This window comes from Polychytrium aggregatum (genome assembly GCF_025602895.1).
Source record: "Polychytrium aggregatum strain JEL109 chromosome Unknown BJ171scaffold_15, whole genome shotgun sequence".
In the NCBI taxonomy this organism is placed as follows: Eukaryota; Fungi; Chytridiomycota; class Chytridiomycetes; order Polychytriales; genus Polychytrium; species Polychytrium aggregatum.
The window spans coordinates 296862-320327 of record NW_026516217.1 but is presented as its reverse complement, the minus strand read 5'-3'; the positions used below and the strand labels follow the sequence as shown (position 1 = coordinate 320327).

The 23466-nt window shown below is 57.0% G+C and overlaps 6 protein-coding genes across 6 annotated transcripts; 4 read left to right on the top strand and 2 right to left on the bottom strand.

Moving 5' to 3' along the window:
* Positions 1-685: 685 nt before the first annotated feature.
* BJ171DRAFT_441509 (uncharacterized protein) lies at positions 686-5126 on the top strand. The gene is made up of 11 exons (XM_053108077.1): positions 686-821; positions 993-1150; positions 1436-1542; positions 1703-1895; positions 2046-2279; positions 2504-2602; positions 2775-2946; positions 3120-3450; positions 3701-4008; positions 4195-4527; positions 4666-5126. The coding sequence occupies exons 1-11, from the start codon at positions 722-724 to the stop codon at positions 5049-5051; spliced, it is 2421 nt and encodes an 806-aa protein (XP_052967379.1). The 5' UTR covers positions 686-721; the 3' UTR covers positions 5052-5126.
* Positions 5127-5702: 576 nt separating this feature from the next.
* Positions 5703-6352, bottom strand: BJ171DRAFT_71388 (uncharacterized protein). The gene has a single exon (XM_053115838.1). It carries the CDS (start codon positions 6236-6238, stop codon positions 5765-5767), a length of 474 nt encoding a protein of 157 aa, XP_052967378.1. The 5' UTR covers positions 6239-6352; the 3' UTR covers positions 5703-5764.
* Positions 6353-10274: 3922 nt separating this feature from the next.
* Positions 10275-14555, bottom strand: BJ171DRAFT_71382 (uncharacterized protein). Its single transcript, XM_053115837.1, has 4 exons — positions 13789-14555; positions 12314-13359; positions 12032-12157; positions 10275-11771 (listed from the first exon to the last, which is right to left on the bottom strand). Exons 1-4 carry the CDS (start codon positions 14215-14217, stop codon positions 10349-10351), a joined length of 3024 nt encoding a protein of 1007 aa, XP_052967377.1. The 5' UTR covers positions 14218-14555; the 3' UTR covers positions 10275-10348.
* Positions 14556-16472, top strand: BJ171DRAFT_615881 (uncharacterized protein; the record flags this gene model as incomplete). Its single annotated transcript, XM_053115339.1, has 3 exons — positions 14556-15403; positions 15452-15495; positions 15705-16472. Exons 1-3 carry the CDS (start codon positions 15022-15024, stop codon positions 16470-16472), a joined length of 1194 nt encoding a protein of 397 aa, XP_052967376.1. The 5' UTR covers positions 14556-15021.
* Positions 16473-18135: 1663 nt separating this feature from the next.
* BJ171DRAFT_567491 (uncharacterized protein) lies at positions 18136-18404 on the top strand (the record flags this gene model as incomplete). The annotated part of the gene is made up of 1 exon (XM_053113467.1): positions 18136-18404. A coding segment is annotated over one exon (268 nt), but the record flags the coding sequence as incomplete, so codon positions are not given.
* A 490-nt stretch (positions 18405-18894) lies between these two features.
* BJ171DRAFT_580979 (uncharacterized protein) lies at positions 18895-21878 on the top strand (the record flags this gene model as incomplete). The annotated part of the gene is made up of 2 exons (XM_053114072.1): positions 18895-19899; positions 20064-21878. The coding sequence occupies 2 exons, from the start codon at positions 18895-18897 to the stop codon at positions 21876-21878; spliced, it is 2820 nt and encodes a 939-aa protein (XP_052967374.1).
* Between the last annotated feature and the right edge of the window lie 1588 nt (positions 21879-23466).

Sequence of the window (23466 nt, the reverse complement as noted above, 5' to 3'; positions counted from 1 at the left end):
GGCAATGTCATTCGCGTTCTGCCGAAACTGGGACTGAACATGACTGAAAAAGTTTGCCCTTGAATCCTGGTGTATGTTTGATGTTCGTGGCAATGTGGACGAAAAGAGGCGCATCGATTGAAGATTAGATGAGGAAAGAGGATGCAGCCAATTCGGACATGCGATCGATGCATGGGTTGGCGATGAGTTGATTTCGGTATTGGCGATATGAGTGGCGAACACGGAGGACGCATTGGGATTGCCGAATATGGAGGGGTACACGGCGATAGTCAGTTAATGATTTGTTGGCCACAGTCGGATATGTGCCGTGCATTCTTTGAGAGTTTGCAGGCAGCAAGCACACTAATCGACGTGCCCTCTTCATCAGCGTCCATCTAATGCACTCCAGATCCCAACGAGCCAGCCGCACCCGGTGGGATTGCTGTTATCGAGGCGCACCAGCGGTTTTTCCTGGATGGCCCGCAGAAACAGGCGGTAGAGCTGGATCACTTGTATCTGCAGCCCTGTTCTCCTCGACATCCTGGCGATGTTTGGGGACGGGCTCAGGTCCTCCTGCGATCGGCGCCGGCACCTCGATCGGGCCATCAATTAACGCCGGTCACGTTTTTTTTCTTTTTGTTCGAGGCCACAACGCATCCAAACCGCCTGCTCGCACGGCACATGTCGCCGCCCACTCTCTCTCCGTCGCTCGTCCCAGCAGCCGCAGCCGCATTCCGCAACAATGGACGGCGGATTCCACCATCGGTCGTCGCAGAAGCAGCAGAACAAGTCCTTCAAATCGAAGCATGCCACCAAGGGCCAAATCAAGTCCCAGAACAAAGGTATACTTGCAGATCTGGGACTGGAGCGGCTGCACGCAAGTGGCCGGATCGGCACATCGTGTGGCCATCCGATGTCCTCGGCTCGGGCAGCGGCCCACAAGCCAGCCGGTGCTTCCAGGCTCTCCAGGCACTGTCAATATTCTTTCTGACCACTGCTTTGGTGGGGTGCAGGCAAGGTCGAGAGGACTGCAGCCCACTCAGTGAAGAACAAGACCCGCACAAGACTGGATCGCAAGAACCAGGCCCGACTGATCCAGAAAAACAAGCGCGATGATGTCCTGTCGTCGAACCGCCTTTTCATCGGATCCAACAGTACACCCAAGATTCTGGTACGAGAGCACTGGTTGATCTGTCGGCTCGATGCAATCGGCTCTAGGCTGCATGTCAACCCACACCACCACGATGAGGCTGCCAGCACATGCCTGGATTGATTCTGCCCGCACAATGACCGAGCGTATGCAAAAGGGGCACGTTGTAAATTAACCATGCTATTCCGCTCCGCACCCTTTGAACGATGTGCTGGCCCCTGCTCTGTTCAAACCAAACCAAACGTTCCCAACCACCCGCTTCACCAAATTCCAAATGGGTCGGCTGCTCGATGATAATCCTCCCAGGCTGTCGTTCCACTTTGCCCCGACACCGATTCCGACTATTTTGCCAAGAGTCTTTTTGAAAGCATGGAGGTGGAGATGCCAGATACGCCCGGTCCACTGAATCTGATGTAGGCTTCTCATCTGCCGCTGTGATCTGCAGTCAGTCTAGCTCTGCACCATCTATGCCCACACGCCCGCGGGTATTATTCCAGTGTCCAAGGGTTCAGTGTCGCGTCGTTCGTTATATCCCTATATTGAGTCGGACTTTGTGATCCCCTCTGCGTTCAGCCTCGAACGGTTTAAGCAAAAGCTCCAGATTATCCGTCTCAAGAGGAATCTTTTGGATATCCTCGATGCCGTCAAGGTCGCAGACTACGTTGTCTTCCTCATGTCGGCCGAAGTCGAGGTTGACGCCTTTGGAGATCTGTGCCTCGCCACAATCAAGGGCATGGCCGTCCCCCAGCCAGTCCATATTGTCCAGGTACAGTGTGCAATCCAGCCTGCTCGAACAGGATCGGGATGATGGTGGAGGCGTTGCTCGATATGCGACTGCAACTTCGCATTGGTACCGTAACAAAATATTCTTGATCTACCTGCTAATACCTTTGAACAATCACCATGCCCAATATAGCATATTCCGAAAGTGCCTGCTAAGAAGCAGGAAGGGATCCGAAAATCCCTGATCAGCTACATGTCCCATCACTTTCCTGGCGAGCCCAAAATCTTCACGACCGATACTCCTACCGAAGCAGTCAATGTGATCCGGTACATCACCAGTCAACGACCCAAGGGAATTGCATGGCGAGACCGACAGGCTTACATGCTCTGCGACTCAGTCGACTTTGAGTCTGGCGATGACGATGAGGTAATGGGTGTCTCGAGTCTCTTCGTATGGCAACTCACTGCGCACTGGTGCATTTCGCTTCCCCAATATGTCTTGCTGTGGCGATTGTGTATGGGGTACTCTGTAGATGACCATGGGTAGAGTGGATTGCTGGATGGAGCCCGGCTGGAGACCCCGAGAACCTGTGAGGGTACCGTACCGTACCGTGAGCACTAGCTGAACGATGGCTATCAATTCACGGACAGACTGGAACATTGAAGATTACTGGCTATGTGCGAGGCTCCAATTTCTCGGCCAACCGTCTGGTCCACTTGCAAAACTTTGGCGATTTCCAGATCACCAAGGTGGGTAGACCGCCGATGTCATAGGACTTATCTTGACCCTCCAAAATTATGATTTGGTGATGCTGCAAATCGCGCCACTCTCTATTCTCTGTCTGATCACGGTGTTCTCATCGCCACTGCGGCTTGTACATGCGCGCTCGTGACAATCGGATGCTCTTCGCCTCTGGACTAGATTACGGCCGCTACGGCGCCAGGCCAGCGCGACGTCAATATGGATGCCGAGTCGACCGTTTTGGACAGTCCTGATCCCATCAACCAAGAGTCACTCGTGTCCGAAAACGACGTCGATCCCATGGAGGGCGAGCAGACGTGGCCCACCGAAGAGGAGCTTGCTGAAGCCGACGGTAGGATCCAAGAGGGGCGTGATTCCCGCGAACAATCGTCGACATTCAGCGAGTACCCGCTGTGCCGATGTTGGCTGAATACGGGAGGGAGGAATCATGCTGGGTTATCGATTCGCATTGTCCCCGAGCTTCATATATGCCTCTTGCATGTTATCCTGTATCCTTTCTCACAGAGCGCGTCAAGCTCTTGACCTCAGAGCAAGGCCAGAGGAAGAAAAAACTCGTCCCCAAAGGCACCTCTGCTTATCAAGCAGCCTGGATTGTTGATAAGAACGACGAAGAGGATGATGAAGACGATGACGACCAAGATGGCAGTGACAGCAATGACGACGATGACAACATCATGGCGAGCGACGATCAGTGGGCCAGTGTCAAGCTTGGCAACACCAACGAAATCTCTGATGATGACGCATCTGAAGAGTCGGTTGAGTATGAGGAAGTCGATGTCGAAGACAAGGATGCACTGTTAGATGCCGAGTTCAACGAAGAGCAGGAAAACGCCGAGTAAGTTGAATAAGCCTGGGAAATCTGAGGCCCTGTCTTGATCCGCCTAGCACACCAATAGCGAGCCGGGCGTCGAGACATTGCTACGATCAGTTGGTATCCTGAACCCTTCCATGATCCAACACCCAAAAGTCGAATACCGATATCAGACGTAATGCGCAGGACCTGCAGCTGCCGTTCACATCACCAGACGCCTGACTGTAATTGAATTCACCCCAACCTACCCCTCTGCTGGTTTCGCTCCCCGCAGCTATCTGAAGCATTTGGAGAAGCAACGTCAATCGCGTGAGGATCTCGAGTTCCCTGACGAGGTGGATACTCCACAGCACATTCCTGCGCGTGTCCGCTTCCAACGCTACCGCGGCCTCAAGAGTTTCCGGACTTCGCCATGGGACCCCTACGAAAATCTGCCGGTCGACTACGCGCGCATTTTCCAATTCGAAAACTTGCGAAGAACCAAGAAGCGTGTCTTCCAGCTTGTGGACTCGGAGCTGGACGGCGTTGTTGTGGGCATGTATGTTACTGTCCATCTGGCCAATGCCCCACGCAAGGCGATTGGTAAGTTTTACTTGGACTCATCGGTGCTGAGAGACGATTTGTAAAGACATCTTCGCCGTCAAACCCAGTGCTCGTATAATCGCCATGGCTGCCACGCACATAACTCAATCACAACTGCCGGGCTAGCACAGGCATTAATCCAAGTCTTGATTGGTTGCTGCTCTGATTATTCTTGATGTGATCCAGATACATACGATCCGGCCCGCCCTTTCGTCGCCTTCACGATCCTGCCACATGAGCACAAAATGTCGATTCTCAACTTTTTGGTTCAACGCAACACCGAAAACACGGACGCCGTGAAGAGCAAGGATCCGGTGGTGATCCACTGTGGCCTGCGCCGTTTCGTAGTTTCGCCCATCTACTCGAGCGCAAGCCGAAACAGCACCAACAATGTTCAAAAGTTTGAACGGTATTTGCAGCCTGGCAGCATCAGCATCGGCACCGTGTTTGCCCCGATTCAATTTGGGCCGGCACCTTTGCTGATGTTCAAGTATGAAGAAGGCATGGGCCAAACTCCTGGTATGCGCGATTCGATCGAGAGAACAGTGATTGCGGCTGTCCTGCTGGTGGTTATGAAGTGGAATGCAAGCACAATTGACAACGGGCATGCTCATATGACTCAACCACGATAACCGATTCACCCTCTGCGCCATGTAGACAAACCGCCAACACTGCTTGGTGTTGGTTCTGTTGTTGATTGCGATACCAAGCGCATCATCGCCAAGCGCATCATTTTGACGGGCCACCCCTTCAAGGTCAATAAGCGCTCTGCAGTGATCCGGTTTATGTTCTTCAATCCCGAGGACATTGCCTGGTTCCGACCCATTCAGCTCACGACCAAGATGGGCCGCAAGGGCCATATCAAGGAATCTCTCGGAACTCACGGTCACATGAAGTGCGTCTTTGACGGACCGCTCAAGAGCCACGATACTGTTTGCATGTATCTTTACAAGCGAGTCTTTCCCAAGTGGACCACCAGGCTATATATCGACGGCACCATCACGAGGGAACAAGACGTCAAGGACGACGAAATGCAGATTTAGTTTGGCAGAGTGAAGCGGAACACCGCCTTTTATTCTATTGTGCTTTGCTGGTTGGAAATACAGCTTGCTTAGAACGAAAGATATGATGTGTCCCTGAGTGCCTCTCCCATCAATCCTTGCTTGTTGGTTTCGGGAGCACAGTATCGATCACATCTGTTCGGTTGGCATTGATGGTGCAGGAGTGTGATGCGTGCTTTCGATCCTCTGCCATTTCTCATGCGTTGCTTCCACGGATACTCGATCATGGTGGCGATGGATGGATGCATCGAGGACACAGACCACAGCCATCTTCCTCAGTCGAGGCTGTGATCTCATTGGGGGTCTGGATGGACTGGAGTTGCAATGGTCATCATCACTCACGGAGATCCACTAGCGACAATGCGGGAGAAGGCAGTGCCCCAGGATATCCACGACAACTGGTGTCTGCTCTCGATTGATTTCACGGCCAAGTGCGGTGTGTGGACTGTCATAGATTGTGAGGGATTTGGACTCGCTTCGGGTTTGACAGCAACAAAGCAGGATCGTCTCACACCACAGCACCAGAGCCGTCCTCCAATACGAATATCACACAATCCGATCGGACGAAGTGAGATGTCGGAAGTGTGAGGAAGAAATTTGAATTGGAAGAAACAAGCCGAAACGGAGTGGAATGGAAAACATAGAGAGTAAAACCTGGAGAATGAACACATGACATTGAGCAGCTCCATGCTGAGCTACCTCGAGAATCGGCCAAAAGTGTACTCGACCGAATCGTTGAACACAGCTCGACATCCCTTCGGTAGTCCTGATATTATCTTTCGAAGTCCGAAAGAGTCAGCATATCGGCCAAACATACCATCCAACAAGGACCGATTGAATGGCCTCATACTTGAATCCAAATACAGTGTCTTGAGAGAGGGAAGCTTGTCGACCAGTCCGCTGATTCTGCGAATCGATCGAGGGACGTGAAGAATCTCGAGCTTGGGATACGAGGGAATGTCATCCAACGACGCCAATTCGCAGCAAGCTTGCAAATCGAGGACTGTGAGGGAGCTTTGACTGACATGCAGATCGGCCAGGCTCACAAATTGACTTGAGAGGACGAGATGATTGAGCTTTGGCATTGTTGGGAGTTGGCTCAAGATGGTGTGGGGGTTTGCGCGAGGAGATAGTGAGCTTGGTGGGGGATGGGAACTACATGGGAACATTGATGAGGGCCTCAATGCCGGTTGGAATGTCGAGCTCAAGCAACATCGGCACCGCTGACGGCCCACCGAGAGACGCGAGTCCAATAGATCATGGGGATGAGAGATGCCTGAGCGAAGGCAGCTCCCTCGGCATGCCTCCAAGGGACTCGGCGGACTTGGGGAGCTTTAGCGTCACCAACTTTGGCATCTCAGGCATTCCCTTGAGCGACTTGAGTTCACTGCATCCACTCAGATCGAGCCTTGTAAGCATGGGCAGCTCCTTCGGCATGCCTTCAAGGGACTCGATGGGTTTAGGGAGATTTAGCGTCTCCAGTCGTGGCATCTCAGGCATTCCCTTGAGCGACTTGAGTTCACTGCATCCACTCAGGTCCAGCCATGTCAGGGAGGACAGCACCTTCTTCGGGATATCTTCAAGAGACTCAATAGATGGGGGGAGTCCAAGCACATTCAGATGTGGCATCTCGGATAATTCCTCGAGTGATTTCAATTGGTTACATCTGATCAGGCTGAGCAGTTTAAGCTTGGGCAGCTCCTCAGGCATGTCTTCAAGGGACTCGATGGACTTGGGGAGAAGGAGTTTCTCCAACTTTGGCATCTCAGGCATTCCCTTGAGCGACTTGAGCTCACTGCATCCACTCATGCTGAGCTGTGTAAGCATGGGCAGCTCCTTCGGCATGCCTTCAAGGGACTCGATGAACTTGGGGAGTCCAAGTTCCTCCAACTTTGGCATCTCAGGTATTCCCTTGGGCGACTTGAGTTCACTGCATCCACTCATGCTGAGCTGTGTAAGCATGGGCAGTTCCTTCGGCATGTCTTCAAGGGACTCGATGGACTTGGGGAGATAAAGTTTCTCCAAATTTGGCATTTCAGGCATTCCCTTGAGCGACTTGAGTTCAGTGCATTCACTCATGCTGAGCTGTGTAAGCATGGGCAGCTCGTTCGGCATGCCTTCAAGGGACTCGGCGGACTTGGGGAGCTTGAGGGTCTCCAACTTTGGCATCTCAGGCATTCCCTTGAGCGATTTGAGTTCACTGCATCCACTCATGCTGAGCCATGTGAGCATGGGCAGTTCCTTCGGCATGTCTTCAAGGGACTCGATGGACTTGGGGAGCTTGAGGGTCTCCAACTTTGGCATCTCAGGCATTCCCTTGAGCGACCTGAGTTCAGTGCATTCACTCATGCTGAGCTGTGTAAGCATGGGCAGCTCCTTCGGCATGCCTTCAAGGGACTCGATGAACTTGGGGAGTCCAAGTTCCTCCAAATTTGGCATCTCAGGCATTCTCTTGAGCGATTTGAGTTTACTGCATCCACTCAGATCGAGCCATGTGAGCATGGGCAGCTCCTTCGGCATGTCTTCAAGGGACTCGATGGACTTGGGGAGCTTGAGGGTCTCCAACTTTGGCATCTCAGGCATTCCCTTGAGCGACTTGAGTTCACTGCATCCACTCAGATCGAGCCTTGTAAGCATGGGCAGCTCCTTCGGCATGCCTTCAAGGGACTCGATGGACTTGGGGAGATAAAGTGTCTCCAACTTTGGCATCTCAGGAATTCCCTTGAGTGACTTGAGTTCACTGCATCCACTCATGCTGAGCCATGTGAGCATGGGCAGTTCCTTCGGCATGTCTTCAAGGGACTCGATGGACTTGGGGAGATAAAGTGTCTCCAACTTGGGCATCTCAGGCATTCCCTTGAGTGACTTGAGTTCAATGCATTCACTCAGGTCGAGTTTTGCAAGCATGGGCAGCTCCTTCGGCATGCCTTCCAAGCTGATCAGCGAACCAGCCACTCGATCCCGGTTTCTATGTCTGATGGTCAGCTCTTGAATATTGGAGAGCCATCTGGACCATCCAGACACTTCCAGAAATGACACATCCTCAAGAGTCAGTTCCTTTGTCCACATGCGGTCGATCTTTGGGATATCGAATGGCAAAAGCCTGGAAACATAGGTGTTTCCACCCCTTCTCGCACTGGGTCGAATCGTGAAACTTGGCCATCTTTCCATCTCTATCGGCCACTGGAAGGGAAAGTTTCGTCTTTCAGCGATCGTGATCATCTCCTCGACGGATGGCTGCTTGGATCTGTTTGGTCTTGCGTCCTCGGGGAAGTGGAACTCTGGGTCGGTCACTTGGCAGTATCGTTGCACTCGATTGAACAGCCGTCTGTCTCGATAGACTTCAGACCAGAGCTCGTTCTCCTTCTCCAGCATCGATGGGTTGGTTGGCCTGTGCTGATTCTGCCTTTGGGTATAGCAGAGGAGCCCTTGGGCCACTTTCAACCGATCGATAGAGGGATCGACACCCTCGAACAGGAATTCGGGTGTGATTTGCAGTTTATGGAATAGTAACTGTTCCCATATCTTGTCGGTATTGAGGATGGCCCGAGTCTGCTTCGAGACTCTCAGAAGCTTTGCGAACAAGGGTGGACTCGCAGCGCGAATGAAGGCGTCATTTGTGATCAGGATGGTGAGCAGGTCGAAGCGAGCAAGATACCCGTAGACAAGGGATGATTCTGCCATCGTTTCGGTTGAAGCAGGCGTGGCGGAAAGGAGCGATGGAGACAGGCCGCAGATGGGAGGCAGCCGAGGCAGAGCAGAGAGCAGGAACGACGACGAAGAGCAGAAACGCCGACGAAGAGCAGGGGCGACAGCGGGGTGTATGAGGGGCGATGTGCTGATTTCTCGTTGATACCCTCCACGGGGTGTGGCTTCGTGATACCATCGTCATACAGACCTGCTGTTTCGGGACAGGTGTCACCCAGCCAGAACAATATTCCTGTGAAGCAAGATTCCATCCGATTCGGCCTGCAGCGACAGATGTGTGCTGGGCAACACATATCGACAGATGAATGGGATGACATGGACGGCAGAGCGTTGATGGACAGTCCCAAGCCGGTGGACATGGGGAGTACGGTCTGGGACAGTTGTCTGAATCCACTCCAATCCATTCCAATCCATTCCAATCCACTCCAATCCATGAATGGCATCAACGAGGTGAAGTGCCATGTGGGAGGTGGAGGGCTCGACAGTGTCCAACTTCTCCCGAGACTTGTCAGTGCTTGCTGATCGACTCAGTTTGTTTGGAATGGAACTGGACAGAGTGTTCCTGGGTGTCTCTCACGTCAATCCTTGCCTGTTTGTTCCGGAAGCACAGTCTCGAATACACCCGGTCGACTGGCATTGATGTCTCGATGTGAGAGTGTGACTGTATGCATCCGACATTTGGACAGCTTCGTGCAAACTATTCTCGATATCAAGACACTCAACTTCTCCGGTCGCTCCGACTCCCATTTCCTCGGCATGATGTTTGGTCATGGCGGGCATCGGATGAGTGTGTTTATTCACGATCCAGACCACAACGACAACCCTGGCTCAGAACAGGGTGTCCTGTCCGCATTGGGCATGCTGTCATATTTTAATACCGTATATTTTCTTCGTCTTCTTCTTATATGTTGGCATATTCATAGCGTTAGAACAGGAGATGGGTCAACCGATTCACTTCAGGAGTTGGGGCAATAAAGCAAGGAAAGGGCAAGCAGATAGCAACGGGCGGTGCGAAACAATAATATAAAAAAAAGGAGGATAAGAATCCAAAGGAATAGGGTGTCACCACATTTATAGCATAGAGGGCTGGAGGATGTCATCGATAGTCCAGGATCCGAGTGAGAGTGCGAGATTGAAAGATAGGAGAGACGGCCTGAATAGGACCAGAGTGGATGCGCGTCACTCTCGCTACCGCTCTTCCTCTTCCTGTCGCAAACACGGTGAGCCATCCAAGCCAGGAGGGAGAAGACTCAAAAACGAGGGTGCGGTACAGCAGACGACGGAGGCAGAGAGGCACGATGCGCCATGGGCTGGTGGAACAGGAAATGGCTGGCCGTCCAGAGAGGACGGGGGAAGCCAGATATGGCCAGCAGAGGCGACAGAAGTCAAAAGGGAGAGGAAGGGAAGGGTAGAGAGGTTGTGAGCAGCAGGAGGGGTGAGCGGTGGATGGCAGTACCAGGGGAAGCAGCCAAGGCCGCTTTCAAAGAGGCCTGGAGTCCTCTAGCAAGGATCGAAAGCTAGCCAAAGCCAGCAGGTCAAGCGGATGTGAGGGGCTCCCGCTCTCTTGTCTCTCAAGCCACATTTGGCAGGATTGAGATGCGGTGGTTGGAGACGCCCGAAGCCGTGACCCAATTGATGACGGACGAGTCGAGGCGGTCGGGGCCACACACAAAGACCTTGAAGTTGCTGTTGTCGGTCGGATCAGTGATGTCGACGTACTGACTCAAGATCCGGTGCAGGTCGGCGTGGTTCAGCCGGCCAGAATACGTCCGGCCAGGGGGTGGTGCAGCCACCTCTTCCGGGTGCACGCTCGAGATGAAGTGATGGGCGTCGATCTGGTTGCGGTAGGCAAGCAAGGCGCCGTCGATCAGGTCCGCGCCGACAAGATCGTTGGCATGCTTGATGCAGTTGATCAGCACGAGGCGGGTCTTGGTTCCGCACCGGGCATAGGTCGCCGTCAGGGGGAAGACACCCTCCTGGCGGGTACTGGTGTTTCGAGCATAGACCCATCCGTCCATGTAGTGGCGCCGGACAATGATTTTCTGGCCAGCCTTGGCCTCGAGCTCGTCTGGGGTCGAGGGCGTATAGTCCATGGCCACCTCAAGTGGCGTGTTGTCGGGCAGCAGCAGGCTCTTGATCATTTGCAGGAAGGGCGTGATGCCGCTTCCACCCGAAATGAAGATGTATGTCGCTGGGATCTCGACGACGCCGCCTTGCCCGCGCTCCGCCACCTGAGCCGGGAAGATGGACAGAGGCTTGGTAGGGTCGATGATCGGGGTTCCAAAGGGCCCGCGGAACTGGAACTGGCGGTCACCGGGCCGTTGGCGTTGCAGATAGCTGCCGGCCACTGCATGCGGGCCATAAACCTTGACGATGACTTCAAAGGCCACGGTGTTGCCGCTGATGGGGGTATAGTGGCGGCTGATCCACTTGCCTGCGAGGTGGAACCGCATCTCCATCGACTGACCGGGCAAGAACTCGGAAGGCTCGTTTATGTGGCTGTCATGCGGGTAGAGCAGGCAGAACTTGAACTTGTAGTGGAGGACATCGCCGGTCTCGCACAGCTTGACCTTCTCGGTAAGGGCGTATCGGCGGAACTCAAAGACGTCAAAGCTGGGCGACTGCATCGGGGTCGACGCTGCCTTGGAGATCAGACTCGTGCTGGAGGTATTGGAGCGGAAGGTGCCGAGTCGACGCAGGGCCGCCGCCTCCTTAGTGCTTCCGTCGGCCACGAGTTCGCCAACCATAAGCGAGGCCATGGTCTGGATGCCGCTTCGGGAATGGACGTGGGGGCGGCGCGTCGTCTTGATCAGCTCCCAGTCGGTCAGCCGGATGATGTTGGAGTTTTCGATGGCCTCGACGACGACAGCGTTGGGTTTGTAGGGGTTCTGGTTGACGACGGGGCGCTTGACGTTGGCGTCTTGGGGGTTGTGCGGGTTGGTGCTGGGGATGTGGGTGTCGGGCAAGAATTCTTGGGCATCATATCCGGCCTCCCTGTGCGTCGAGGGCGAAGTTTAGTCCCGGACAATACTGTCAGCCAAGTCGAGCGAGTTGACACCGACTACACTGCGCGGAACCGCACAGGTTTGCATTGAACAATAGTGTCTCCCCCATGTGGTCCTGCATGCGCTAGACTCTGCCAAGGAATCGATGGCAGCAGAGTCGTGACGCACAATAGCGATGCACAGTAGTGATGCACTGTCGTGATGCACAGTCGTGGTGCACTGTCGTGATGCACAGCCTCCTCCTCTCACCTGAAAAAGTCGTTGCTGATATCAGTGCCAGCAGCCGAATACAGGATCTGCTGGCCACCAGGGTGTGAGCGCAGCCAGGATGAGATATCATAGACATATTTTCCGTTGCCAACGACCAAGAGTTCCCTAGATGATCGACGGGAGGCAGCAGCAGAATACTGTAAGCGATCTGCTTTGCAGCGACTGCCCTGAACGAGCAGCGCAGATCCCAAGCCTGGAGGCACCCATGCGGCTTGGCAAAGGACGGCTTTTCTGTGGTCGCAATGACCCAGTGCTGCATACCCGCTAATGACGCTTTCAGAGAGGCTCTGCCAGGTAAAGCAGCGCACGCTCTTCTTGGCTCGGGTTGCCTCAAGCAGCTCCTGCACTTCCTGGCCGTCGCGGATCATCTCCGTGAGCGAGAAGCGGTTGCCCTTGGGCAGCGGCGTGGTTTTGGTGCGCTCGCTGTAAGGCGTGGCGGGCGAGGTGAGCTGGATGTTGCTGTTGGTGCTGTCGAGCATGCTGATCTTTGCACGGTTGTTGATAAAGAAGTTGTGCAGCTCGCTGATGCCAAAGGCAACGATCCAGATGAAGACAACCATGCTGTAGAGGATCCAGCAGGGCAGACCGCGGTTCATGGCTTCGACCCAGGGGAAGAGCGTGTCGAGGCCCAAGTAGACCTGTACAAAGGAGGCCAGCAGCGACAAAGCGCCGATGACGCCGTGGGCAATCTTGATGCCCTTCTTGATCTTGGCAAAGCGATCGGATGAGAACCCCAGCATGTTGAGGGAGCCAAGGCCGATCTGCACGAGCAGCAAACTCATGAGGACAATGCCCAGGATATCGTGCGGCTGCGTCAGAGAGATGTAGCTGAGGAGAATCATGATCAGCGAAGTGACGGCAAGGACGATGCCAAAGATCTGCAGCCCTGCGTGGATGTTAATCCATCCGGGCTTGGAGCGGCGGAACCGCGCCCAGTAGACGGCCGTGGGGAAGATCAGGAGCCAGGCGGTCGACATGCCGATGGCGTGGATTTCCTTCCACAGGATGGGAATGGCGGTGTTGGTGTCGACGTGGAGCTGGCCGTTGACCGAGTTCATAAAGTTGAGCTGCTGGACTCGGCCGCGGTTGACGGTGCCGTGCGAGAGAAAATGCTCTCCAAAGTAGTTGAGGGTGGGGTTGGAGGGGTTGAAGGCCCACAGCAAGGAGGTGCCGGAGGAGATGTCGACGTGTTCAGCGTCGCCATAGAGGGTTCTGTTGAACCGGCAAATGAAGGTGACACCGGAGGTTGAGGAGTTGGAAAAGTAGCCGTCCTCGGTGCGGATCAGGTATGTGCCAAGATAGTGTTGCTGGTGGGGGGTGAGGACAGGGCAACAGATCGAGGAGAGCGAGAGCAGCAGCGCGACCGACGGCGAAATGGCGTGCAGAATGGTATTGGGATGGAGTGGTGCCCAGCAGGGCGCCAGGAGGTGGAATGGGGCCGGGCCAGATATGCCGTTTGAGAATGGGCCAGGGCCATGGCCATGTGAGAAGCAGGGGCGAGTCGTGTGGGGAGAGTGAGCAAGGAGCAAGGGCCAGGGATTGGGAAGCAGGCAAAGACCACAGGAGAGGGAGAGAAGACGAGGGTTAGTACCCATACCGGACGCTTGAACGGCAGACGCATCCGATTTGCCTCGCAACATCCAGAGCTGCTTTGACGGCGGTGCGTCGCAAACGAGGGCAAGAAAACGGAGAAGAAAATGGCAAAGGCGGGGAGATACATGGCCGACATTGCTTACAGGAGAGGCATACTGGTTGCGGCTGATGTGCTCGTGGATCTGAACCGAGTTGGCGGCGTCGTTGAAGTGGCAGACAACAAACTGGGCATTGAGCATGGAGGTGCCAAAGCCAATGCCCATCCAGGGATAGGTGACCAGGTTGTTGGACGAGATGGTGAGGGACATGGCTGCAGAAATGTAAGGCGTGCCCGTGGCGGCGTCGGTGTAAAAGTTCCATCGGAGCTGGTAGACGTAGGGATCGGCCGAGGTGAACTCAATGAAGGTCTGGAGATAGGACAGGTCTGGCGGAGGCGGGGTCTCTGAAGTCGGCACAAAGTTGGTCGAGGCCGAGACGGAGGCGAGCTGGGGATCGGCCAAGGCCACACGGGCCAGCGTCGAGAGCAGGCCAAGCAACACGGCGCAGACCAGGGCGAGATTGGGCAGGGCCATGGCAGGTGGAGGACGTTGCGGGGAAGCAGAGCGATCGAAAGCGACGATACGGCGGCAAGCAGCGGACTCTGTGCTGGACCAGCGAGCGACACACACAGGCAGGGGGGGGGGACGCAGAGCGAGCGAGGGTGGCCGATGGGGGATGTGCTCTGGGGGAACGAAGGGAGAAGCCAAAGCGCCGAGAGAGCAGAGCGACAAGCAGCAGCAGGAGCAAGCCGGGATGACGCCTGGGCGAATATATAGCGACGACCACCGGTCGAGCAGAGGGCTCCGACGAGACAGGGGAGGCAGAGACGGGATGAGAAGGATGCGGCCGCGAGGACGGGCGTTTGGGTGGTGGTGGTGTTGGTGTCGCTGCCAGTGGGGGAGTGCCGACGGGACGACAGGGCGATTGGTGCAGATGAAGAGTGGGCCAGGGGAAAGCGAACGCAGAAGCACAGATGGCCGACGAGATTGCGGCCGTTGTGGGCAACGGGGGGATGTGAAGAAAATTGCGGTGTGCACAAGCGGCGACTGGGCACAAGGCGCTTCATCGCTGGGCTGGGTGCGATCGCAGAGAGACTGGAGCGACAAAGGCCGACGACAAGAGGACCTGTGCAGGAATACAGGGCACAACAACGAGCAGGCAGCACAAGAGGCGAGTCAAGGAGCGGCTGACCGAGCGGCAAGCCATGTTTCATGGAAAGAAGGGGACCTCATGAGACATGTCTCGCAGGAAGCGACAGGCGCGACGGATGTGAGATATAACACGGCGTGGAAGAAACCAAGTCGCGACAGAGACAGAGACAGAGATGCGTGGGAGAGATGCGGAGGAAAGCACACCAGCAACGGCGCAGGAGGCGACAGGAGGCGACAGGAAACTACGGGACAGATAGAGACCATGTGCCCGGTGCTGTGCAGCCGCGCTGTCTGGCCTGGGGGGGCACGACGCTGATACGCAGCAGTGGTGTGGCCAAGGCCGCGAGCGAGGGCAACATGTCCGGCAGCCGGAAGGATGCCAACACAAACGCTCTTCCCGGGCGACAGACGAGACCAGCGCCGAAAGCGACGCAAGACGGCCAAGACGACATCGGCGCAGATGGCCGGCAAACAGGGCGGCTGGGGAGACGGACGGATGTTGAAAGAGCGAGAGCCGCGAGCGCAGAAGGGGTGAAAGACAAAGCGCAAGACAAGGCACACCACGACGGTGCAACGACAACGGGGCGCCAATAACGGCGGTGCGACGGCTGTGCAGAGCAGGCGGATTGGCTCGATGGAACGAGGGTGCGATGGTTGAGAGTGAGGAGTGTGGAGTGAAACTGCAAGGAGTGTAATTGCGAGTGAGGAGTGTAATTGCGAGTGAGGAGTGTAATTGCGAATGAGGAGTGTAATCGCCAAAGATGCATTCCTTGCTGCCCATGCCACAATATACTGCGCAGCCACCACCCAGCCGGTCCCCCCACGCCACACTCCTTTTGCTGTCCTGTTGCTCTGTTGCCCTCAAGCAGCGCCCGGACCACACAAGGGGCCTCGCGCGAGCTGAGCAAGGGGTGTCCCCAGGGCCGGCAAGGGGTGTCACCCACGGGACGCGCTCGTCCCACCCTTGGTGGATCCATTCAGGATCCAGCCAGGATCCAGCCGGGATCCAGCCGGGATCCAGCCGAGTGCACACTCGTCCCACCCTTTTTGGATCCATCCAGGATCCAGCCGAGTGCACACTCGATCCAACCGTGGATCCAGCCAGACACGCACTCGATCCGGCTGCAGTGCTCACCGCGTCCCCGACAAGGCCGTCTGTTCGCGTCTGTTCGCGTCGCCGCGCAAATTTGCAGTTCTTCATGACCCTCCCCCAAACCGAGTCGCTTGCTCCGCGGTGCTCCCTGTTTCCATCCGCGCTGCTTGTCGTCTCCAGCCCAGCGTTGTCCGTCGTCGGCCAATCGCTGTCCATGAGCTCATCCGTCGCTCTGTCCGCGGTACTTTGCGACTTCATCCTCATCCCCAAGGCACCTCTGGACGCACGGCTGATTCTTGGGTCCTGTCTGCTTGGTCCGAATCGGACCAACCAACAGCAAGTAGTGCCAGGCACGTTCGCGGCCCATATCGCCATCGCTCGCACGGGCACGCCAACCCAGTCTTGCGTGGCCATCACCAGCGAGCCACTCTGGCGACAAGATCCGCAATCCATCGACACAAGCCTCGGCAGCAGTGGCACAGAGAGCACCTCCATGCGCCAGAGGCAGCACCAAGGACACAGCGTCCATGAATGCAGGGGATAGGACCAGCAGGGAATCGTCCGAGGCCGTCCTGAATGCCACCGGCACCCACTGGCAACCCACTGTCCCCCCCCCAGGAACATTCGCCGACAGGAGCCGTGCCGCCATCGCCCGCAAACAGCAAGACGGGAAAGAAACCTTCGGCCAGAGGCATCCCGAGCACCCACAAATCAGGCCCTGCGAGCCTCCCCATGGCGGGGGCCTGTGCACATGTCGGCTCGGCTGGCCGTGTTGGCTATGCCGTGTTGGCTATGCTGCCTGCCTGCCTGCCTGCCTGCCTGCCTGTCCGTCCGATGCGATCGTCCAAGTCTGTCCGGTATCTTCTCTTGGGTGCGAGTGCCTTGCTTCTCCTCGGCCGACCAATCCCGCCGCCTCACAGCCGGATTGCAGCACCAGACGGGCAGCACCACCCAGATGCAGGATCAGCCCATAGCCCAGCCGCCGCTGCCACCCCCCGGCCTTGCCTCCTGCATCTGTCGCTGGTTTCCAGTCCATGCACCCAGCCTGCCCAAAAGCCACCCAAGCGCCAACACAGCCGAGAGGACTCCCCTCGGGCTGCACTCTTCCCAAATCAAGCACACGATCGGTCCGGCCAGCCGCACAACACCCGCGGGGGCGTGCAAATCGCAGGGGAGGCGGGACTGGACTGCACTGGAGCTGTCCCCCTGGCGACACCAGGTTGCAAGCCCGGCGTTTGATGAAAGGCCCTCTGCGCGCACAGGATCGCTGTGGCAAGCAGCGTTCATCGCTGGCCATCGATGTGGATGGCGGATGGGCGGATGGGCGGATTTGATACTGCAGACATGTTCCTGCAAGAGAGGAGGAGGCTCCTGCTGCCATGGGAGGGGCGAAACAGCCCAGCGACAGCGCTCGTGCTTCTTGCTTGGCCTGGCCCACCATGCATCGAGCACAAGATCGCCGGTATCAACGCATGCAGATGCGATGGCAGGCCGGGGGATTGGCGTTGCTCGCCTGGGCGCGACCAGGCATGATATCATCCAGCAACAATCAGTGATATCATCCAGCAACAATCAGTGATATCCTCCAGCAACGAGCAATGACATCCTCCAGCGACATGCACCACATCATGCACCACATCATGCAAGCCGCCTCGCCCCGCCGTCCATCGAGATCGCTCCCCCTGCACACGCCTCTCGTCTGCCAGCGCCTGCCGACGCCCCTCGGGTGTCTCGGCTTCTGGTCCGCTGGTGGCTTCTTGCGCAACCCCCACCCCATCCAAGTCCAGGCGCAACCATGCCCGAAACGGACACGGCCTGCTGGCCAAGCACCCCCGCCAGCAAGGAAGCGACAAGCGTTGCCATGGGTCCTGCGCGCGCCGATGTGCATCTCCGGCGGGTCGAGCACCCACCCGGGCGAATCGCCTGCTGCATGATGGGCCACTCTTGTGCGGCCGGACAAAGGCTGGGCCAGCGCTGGCCTCTCCACTTGGCCTCTCCACTTGGCCTTCAGCTGCTTTCCTGTCCAGCGCCCGTTCTGTTGGGAGGCGACAAGACACAGCAAAATGGGGATATTCCACCGCGGGCAGCGAAAAGGAAAGACACCGAGCACAAGAGCCTGTCGGGCCTGGGGTGCCAGCCGATCGCATTGGTCCTCAAGGCAAGCAACCCCGCTCGCCTGGTGCTCCTGCTGCCCCTCACCCCCCTCAACGAAATTCTCGCCACCCTGGCTGCTATATAGCCCGTGTGGGCATCCTGGCTCGCGGGCGAATCCTCCCGCTCCCTGTCCCTGCTCTGTTGTCTCCCAAGTCGATCCTGGCTTCTGTCGGGCCGCTGCTCCTGCTGCTTCCATCCGTCGCCCCGTCTGCATCGCAGACTGTCGTTATTACGTATGTAGCGTACACTTGCCTGCGTCCCCTTCTGTTCTCATGGTCTGCTGCACCGACTCGCAGCACTACCGGCCCTGTCTGTCTGTCTGTCTGCTCTGGACTGTCTCGGAATGCGTCCTCCTGTCGCCAGCGAGCCCGGTCGCAAGAGCACCAGCGGACAGGTTGGAGACAACCCGGCCAAGCAGGGCACAGCATGTCTTCGCGGAACATGTCGCTCGGTCGCTGTTGGGCACAGAGCACAATCCCCCCCCTCATCCACCACCCTGTGTGGACCGGGACAGAGCACAGCAACTTTTTTTGCATGGTGCCCGGGAGCATCCGTCTGCGTTACATTGCGTCGAGCGCACACACCATCGAGCGCCTGCATCAGCCCGCATCACTTGCTGTTCAGCAAAGCGCAACGCACAGCAGAGCCAGTCCCCAGCAGCGCAATGCCAGCGCCGCCCTCCACCACCACCACCCGAGCCCGGCCAGCGCTTACTCGTCTGTCTTGCTGTTTGCTTCCTCTAGTATTCCTGCGCCGATCCCGCCTCGCCATCCATCGCATCGCATCCCCCCTCCCTCGCAACCCCATCAACCATGGACCACGGCTCCTCGGGACACACCGAGGACCTGCTGCGACAGCTCGCCCGCGACGATTCGGGCTCGGTCGCCACCCTCGTCCCGCTACTCAGCACCCTGAGTCCCGACCAGGTGCGCAAGCTCCGGCAAAAGCTCGACGACATCCTGACCATCCAGCAGATGCTTGTTGTTGAAGACGCATACCAACACTCGAGCGACCTCGAGAGCCCCGTCGAACGATCGCCCTCATCGTCGCCCAACTACGGCACCGCCAGTCGCTCGGTCTCGTATTCGTCGTCAACCGCGGATCTGTACGAGTCCGGCACCCAGCCATCACCCGGAACCAGCAGCTCGGGTTTTTTCTCAAGCACAGCCCAGCGCCCAGAATCGTCCTTTGAGCGGCTGTCGATCTACCAAGCCCCTCCGCTGCAGCGCCGTTCGCTCTCGTATGTCAGTAGCAGCGTCTCCAGCGCGTCGCATTCGCACTTTTCACACTCTCCGCATCAACACCAGTCCCACCGGAATCCGGTCTTGACGCCGACATTCGGCACCCATCACCATGAACGGACACAAACCTCGCTCGAGACTCCCACCTCCTGCGCCACCGCTACCACCACCACCACTACCACAAACACCACAAGCACCACCCCGACTGTCGTTGCTCGGATGTCGTTCTCGCCCATCACGCCGTCTTCGTCCATATCCTCGGCCACAACCGACGACGATCGCAGCCCAACCCACACCAAGCCCGGGGAGTCTTCGCGACGGCTGTCCAGGCCCAGCGGTCGCCACATGCCCAGCGTTACCCTGAGCGAGGGCCCCGACTATAGCACTTGCACCTCCGTCGACAAGGAAAGCGTTGGTGAGGTCCCCATGGCCCTGCCTGTGCTGTCGTCGCTGCAGCATATCATCTATGTGTCGCAGGTGGCCAAGAAGCCGGCGTCGTCCTCGGGTCTGAACAAGATCCGTCCGTGGCCCAAGACCTTTGCCGTCCTGGTACCCGGGTGTCTGTTTTATTTCAAGGTGAGTGCCCGGCGCTGAGTGAGAGCGAGAGTGAGAGTGGGGCGCCGTGGCATGGTCGAGCTTTTGATGCTGGGGATGGCTTTCTCGTGCATCGCCGTCGGTGTGCTCCAGCTGCATCTGGACTGGATTAACCCTGAACCCCTGCCTCCTTGTTCCCCCGCCAGAGCTACAAATCGTTCGAGACCGCTACGGACGCATTCCCTCTCAAGTCGTGCGAGTACTCCTCGTTCTACAGTCTCACCGGCAAACCCATCATCCACATCCGCCCGCGCGAGCCCGTCTTCTACCAAAGCGCCCAGTTTCAGTGTGAGGACGACAACGAGAAGCTCCGGTGGCTCTCCATGCTCAAGCGCGCCGACATTGGCCGGCTCTGGGATGATCGGCCTGCACCTGTGCCCGAATCGATGCATCCCGCTTCCAGACTCGACCACATCGGAAACATCCACAGTGAGGTCAACTATCAGCGCGCGCTGGATCGCCAGCTGCCCGAGGAGCTCCAGACGTTTACTCAGAGTAACGATCGGGGGGACTCGCGGTCGTATGCATACCACCGTGGTGCTGCCGTCCTCACCAACCAAGCCGAAACCTCGACTCTGTCGCAGGGAGTGCCTCCACAGCAGATGCAGATGCAGATGCAACCCCAGGCCCCGGCCCAGGCCCCGGCCCAGGCCCAGCTCGGCACAGAGCACTCGAGCTATGCTCTCCAGCCGCCGTCCCAGCAGCAGTTCCAGCAAGCCTCGCAGCAGCCGTCGCAACCGCACCTCCTCCCGCAACGCCAGCAGCATGCCCCGCTGCTGGCCCGAGTCGACGAATACGGTGCCGTGCCTTCTCGCAACTCGTCTCGGCCGCAGCGACCGGATACCGGCCGAGCCCAGGGTTTCCGCATCGCCCCGGTGATTCCGCCGCGGACCCAGGCCTCTCGCAACTACACTCCGCCTCCGGGCGAAGACCCGGCCATGGTCGAGCCCGATACTCCGCACTCTGGGCAGTCCGACCAGGACATTCGCCGCGAGCTTTCCGAGATTCGGCGGACCCAGACTATCTCCGAGGTCGACACCAACTCGATCCTCCCCGAGAACGAGCTCGTCTTCACCGTCATCGACAACCCTGATGACTTGAGCTTCCGCAGTCACTCAATTGCCCCCGAGAGAAGCGAGGAGGGCTTGCCTGAGACCCTGGATCGGACACAGGCCTCGAGCGTGCCCTCCTATCACTCCAAACCAGAATCAGGCTCGGCCTCGATTTCGCTGCTCGCCGAGAACCCGTCACTGCCGTCATCCGTGTCCAAGTCGGCGACGCAGCTGGGCGAGTACCTCGCCCACCACGGCATCTACCCGTATGTGCCTCCTTCGTACGAACCCACCGACGAGCTTCCGCGCTACGATCAAGTCTCTGGGAAGGAGATCAACCGCTCTCTCTCGGCCACGCAGCTCCAATCGCTCTTTGGCGAAAAGTCCAGCACGGACTATCTCAAGTCGTCCGGCAACGCCCCGCTGCCGCCCCGGTGGGCCTCGACCACGGCCTACCGACAAATGTCCGCCATGTCGGGCTCCAGCACCAACACCACCCACACATCCGTGTCTACTTCGTCGTCCCTCTCGACGCAGCCGTCAGTCTCTGTCCGCCAAAACTCCACCTCGCGGGCTGCCGTCGATCCGACCCTGACCCTGACCCTGACTCCAACCTCGACCGTCTCGACACCGAGCTCGGAAGTGCCGGCCCTTGAATCGGCCGTGCTCCTCAAGCCTCTCGTCGACGAAGATGAATCCGCTATCTCGCAGCTACCTCGGCGGGCAGGCACGATCGACGGCAGTGTCGGTCGGTTTGCGAGCAAGGGCATCGACGGCGCCGACATTGTGCGCGCCACGGCTATCAAGCCCGACCCTCTGCAGCGGGCGATAGCCCTGCTCGAGGAGCTGGAACGCAAGTACCCCAAGAGCCCGACCGACTCGCCGTGTGACAGCGCAAAGTCGGCGTAGATGCAAGCAAAGCCCGGTGTCTCGATGAAATCTTAGCAGTCTCGATAGCTGCCCTCTCCCTTCGCTCCTCGCACGTCTCTCCGTTCCTGAAACTCGCCAAACACAACCCCAACCCAACCCAGCCCAGCCCCGACACTCCCTTTCCTTTTCTCGCCAGTTGCTCCGGCTCCAGCGCTATCTACTCCAGGAGCAAAGCGAGGATCTAATCCGGGGCGGCAGATGGGCAGTTTTTGGCATCCCCCGTTCGCCGCTGCCATGGATTACAATCATCAGCACCGCCGGTCTCGCTTCATTCCGCGGATCCAGCATCGATTCTCCCCCCCCCAGCAGTACAGTCGATCGATCGAAGCACACTTTCCCCCTCCCCTTCCGTTCCTCAAGATCGGCTCTGCTTTAATGCGCTTTACCACGTTGTTGTCGACACCGATCGAGGACACTGTACGTAATCTCCACGACCCAGGTCCACTCTGTGGCCCCTGCCTCGAGCCTTCACGCTCTCAAGCTCCCCCCCCCTTCCACAACTTCAGCCCTCCCCTATATACAACATATAAACAAGAAAGAAGTTGGCCAGTATTCCCCTCCCTCGCCAACTTCTCGGCAATTCACACCCTCTGATGTGTCAAGTGAACCGCTTGTATGAATCGTTCTCGAAAACCAGTCCAACATGAAACCGCAACAACAGCACAAAAACACCAAAAAAAAGCCTGCACAACGCGAACACCGCCCATCTCCTTCACCCCTTCCATCAAGGGTTGACTCTGTCCGAGACTTCCGGAATTCGATCTAAACTATGACAGAACCAAACCTGGATCGCCAGTGGCCGCAGCGCCGTCGCTTTCACCCCCCCCGCGGCGCCACTGCCACAAGACCACGTAGTTCTTCATTCTTCGTCTTCCCCCGCCTCGCCTGATAGATCATGCATGAATCCCTCATACCTATAACTCCACGTCTCTCTCGCTCTTTCTTTCGAGATTTTGCTCTCTTTCTCTCGCTCGCTCTTTTCTAGTCTTGCTTCGCTGTACTTCCCCTCGAATAACACTTACTCGCTTTTCTACATGGGATCTTTGGTCACTCATGAGGTGTAATGTGTGATGTGTGATGTGTGATGTGTGATGTGTGATGTGTGATGTGTGATGTGTGATGTGTGATGTGTGATGTGTGATGTGTGATGTGTGATGTGTGATGTGTGATGTGTGATGTGTGATGTGTGATGTGTGATGTGTGATGTGTGATGTGTGATGTGTGATGTGTGATGTGTGATGTGTGATGTGTGATGTGTGATGTGTGATGTGTGATGTGTGATGTGTGATGTGTGATGTGTCGCCGATATCTGGGCATCGCCTTCCCTCCGCCATATTTGAATATCAAACTCTGGCTTTGACTCATCACCTCCAGCGGGCTGTATGCGCACGCATGTATGCATATATGTACGTATGTTAGATTCGAGAAGAGAAGAGAAGTGACACAAACGGGTTGGCTCCATAATGACATCGCTTCGATATGCGACTACTTTAGCAGAAGGGTTACCACAGCGGACCAGCCAGAGCCACGAGAGTGACAAAACAGCTTCAGCCATACGAATCATAGA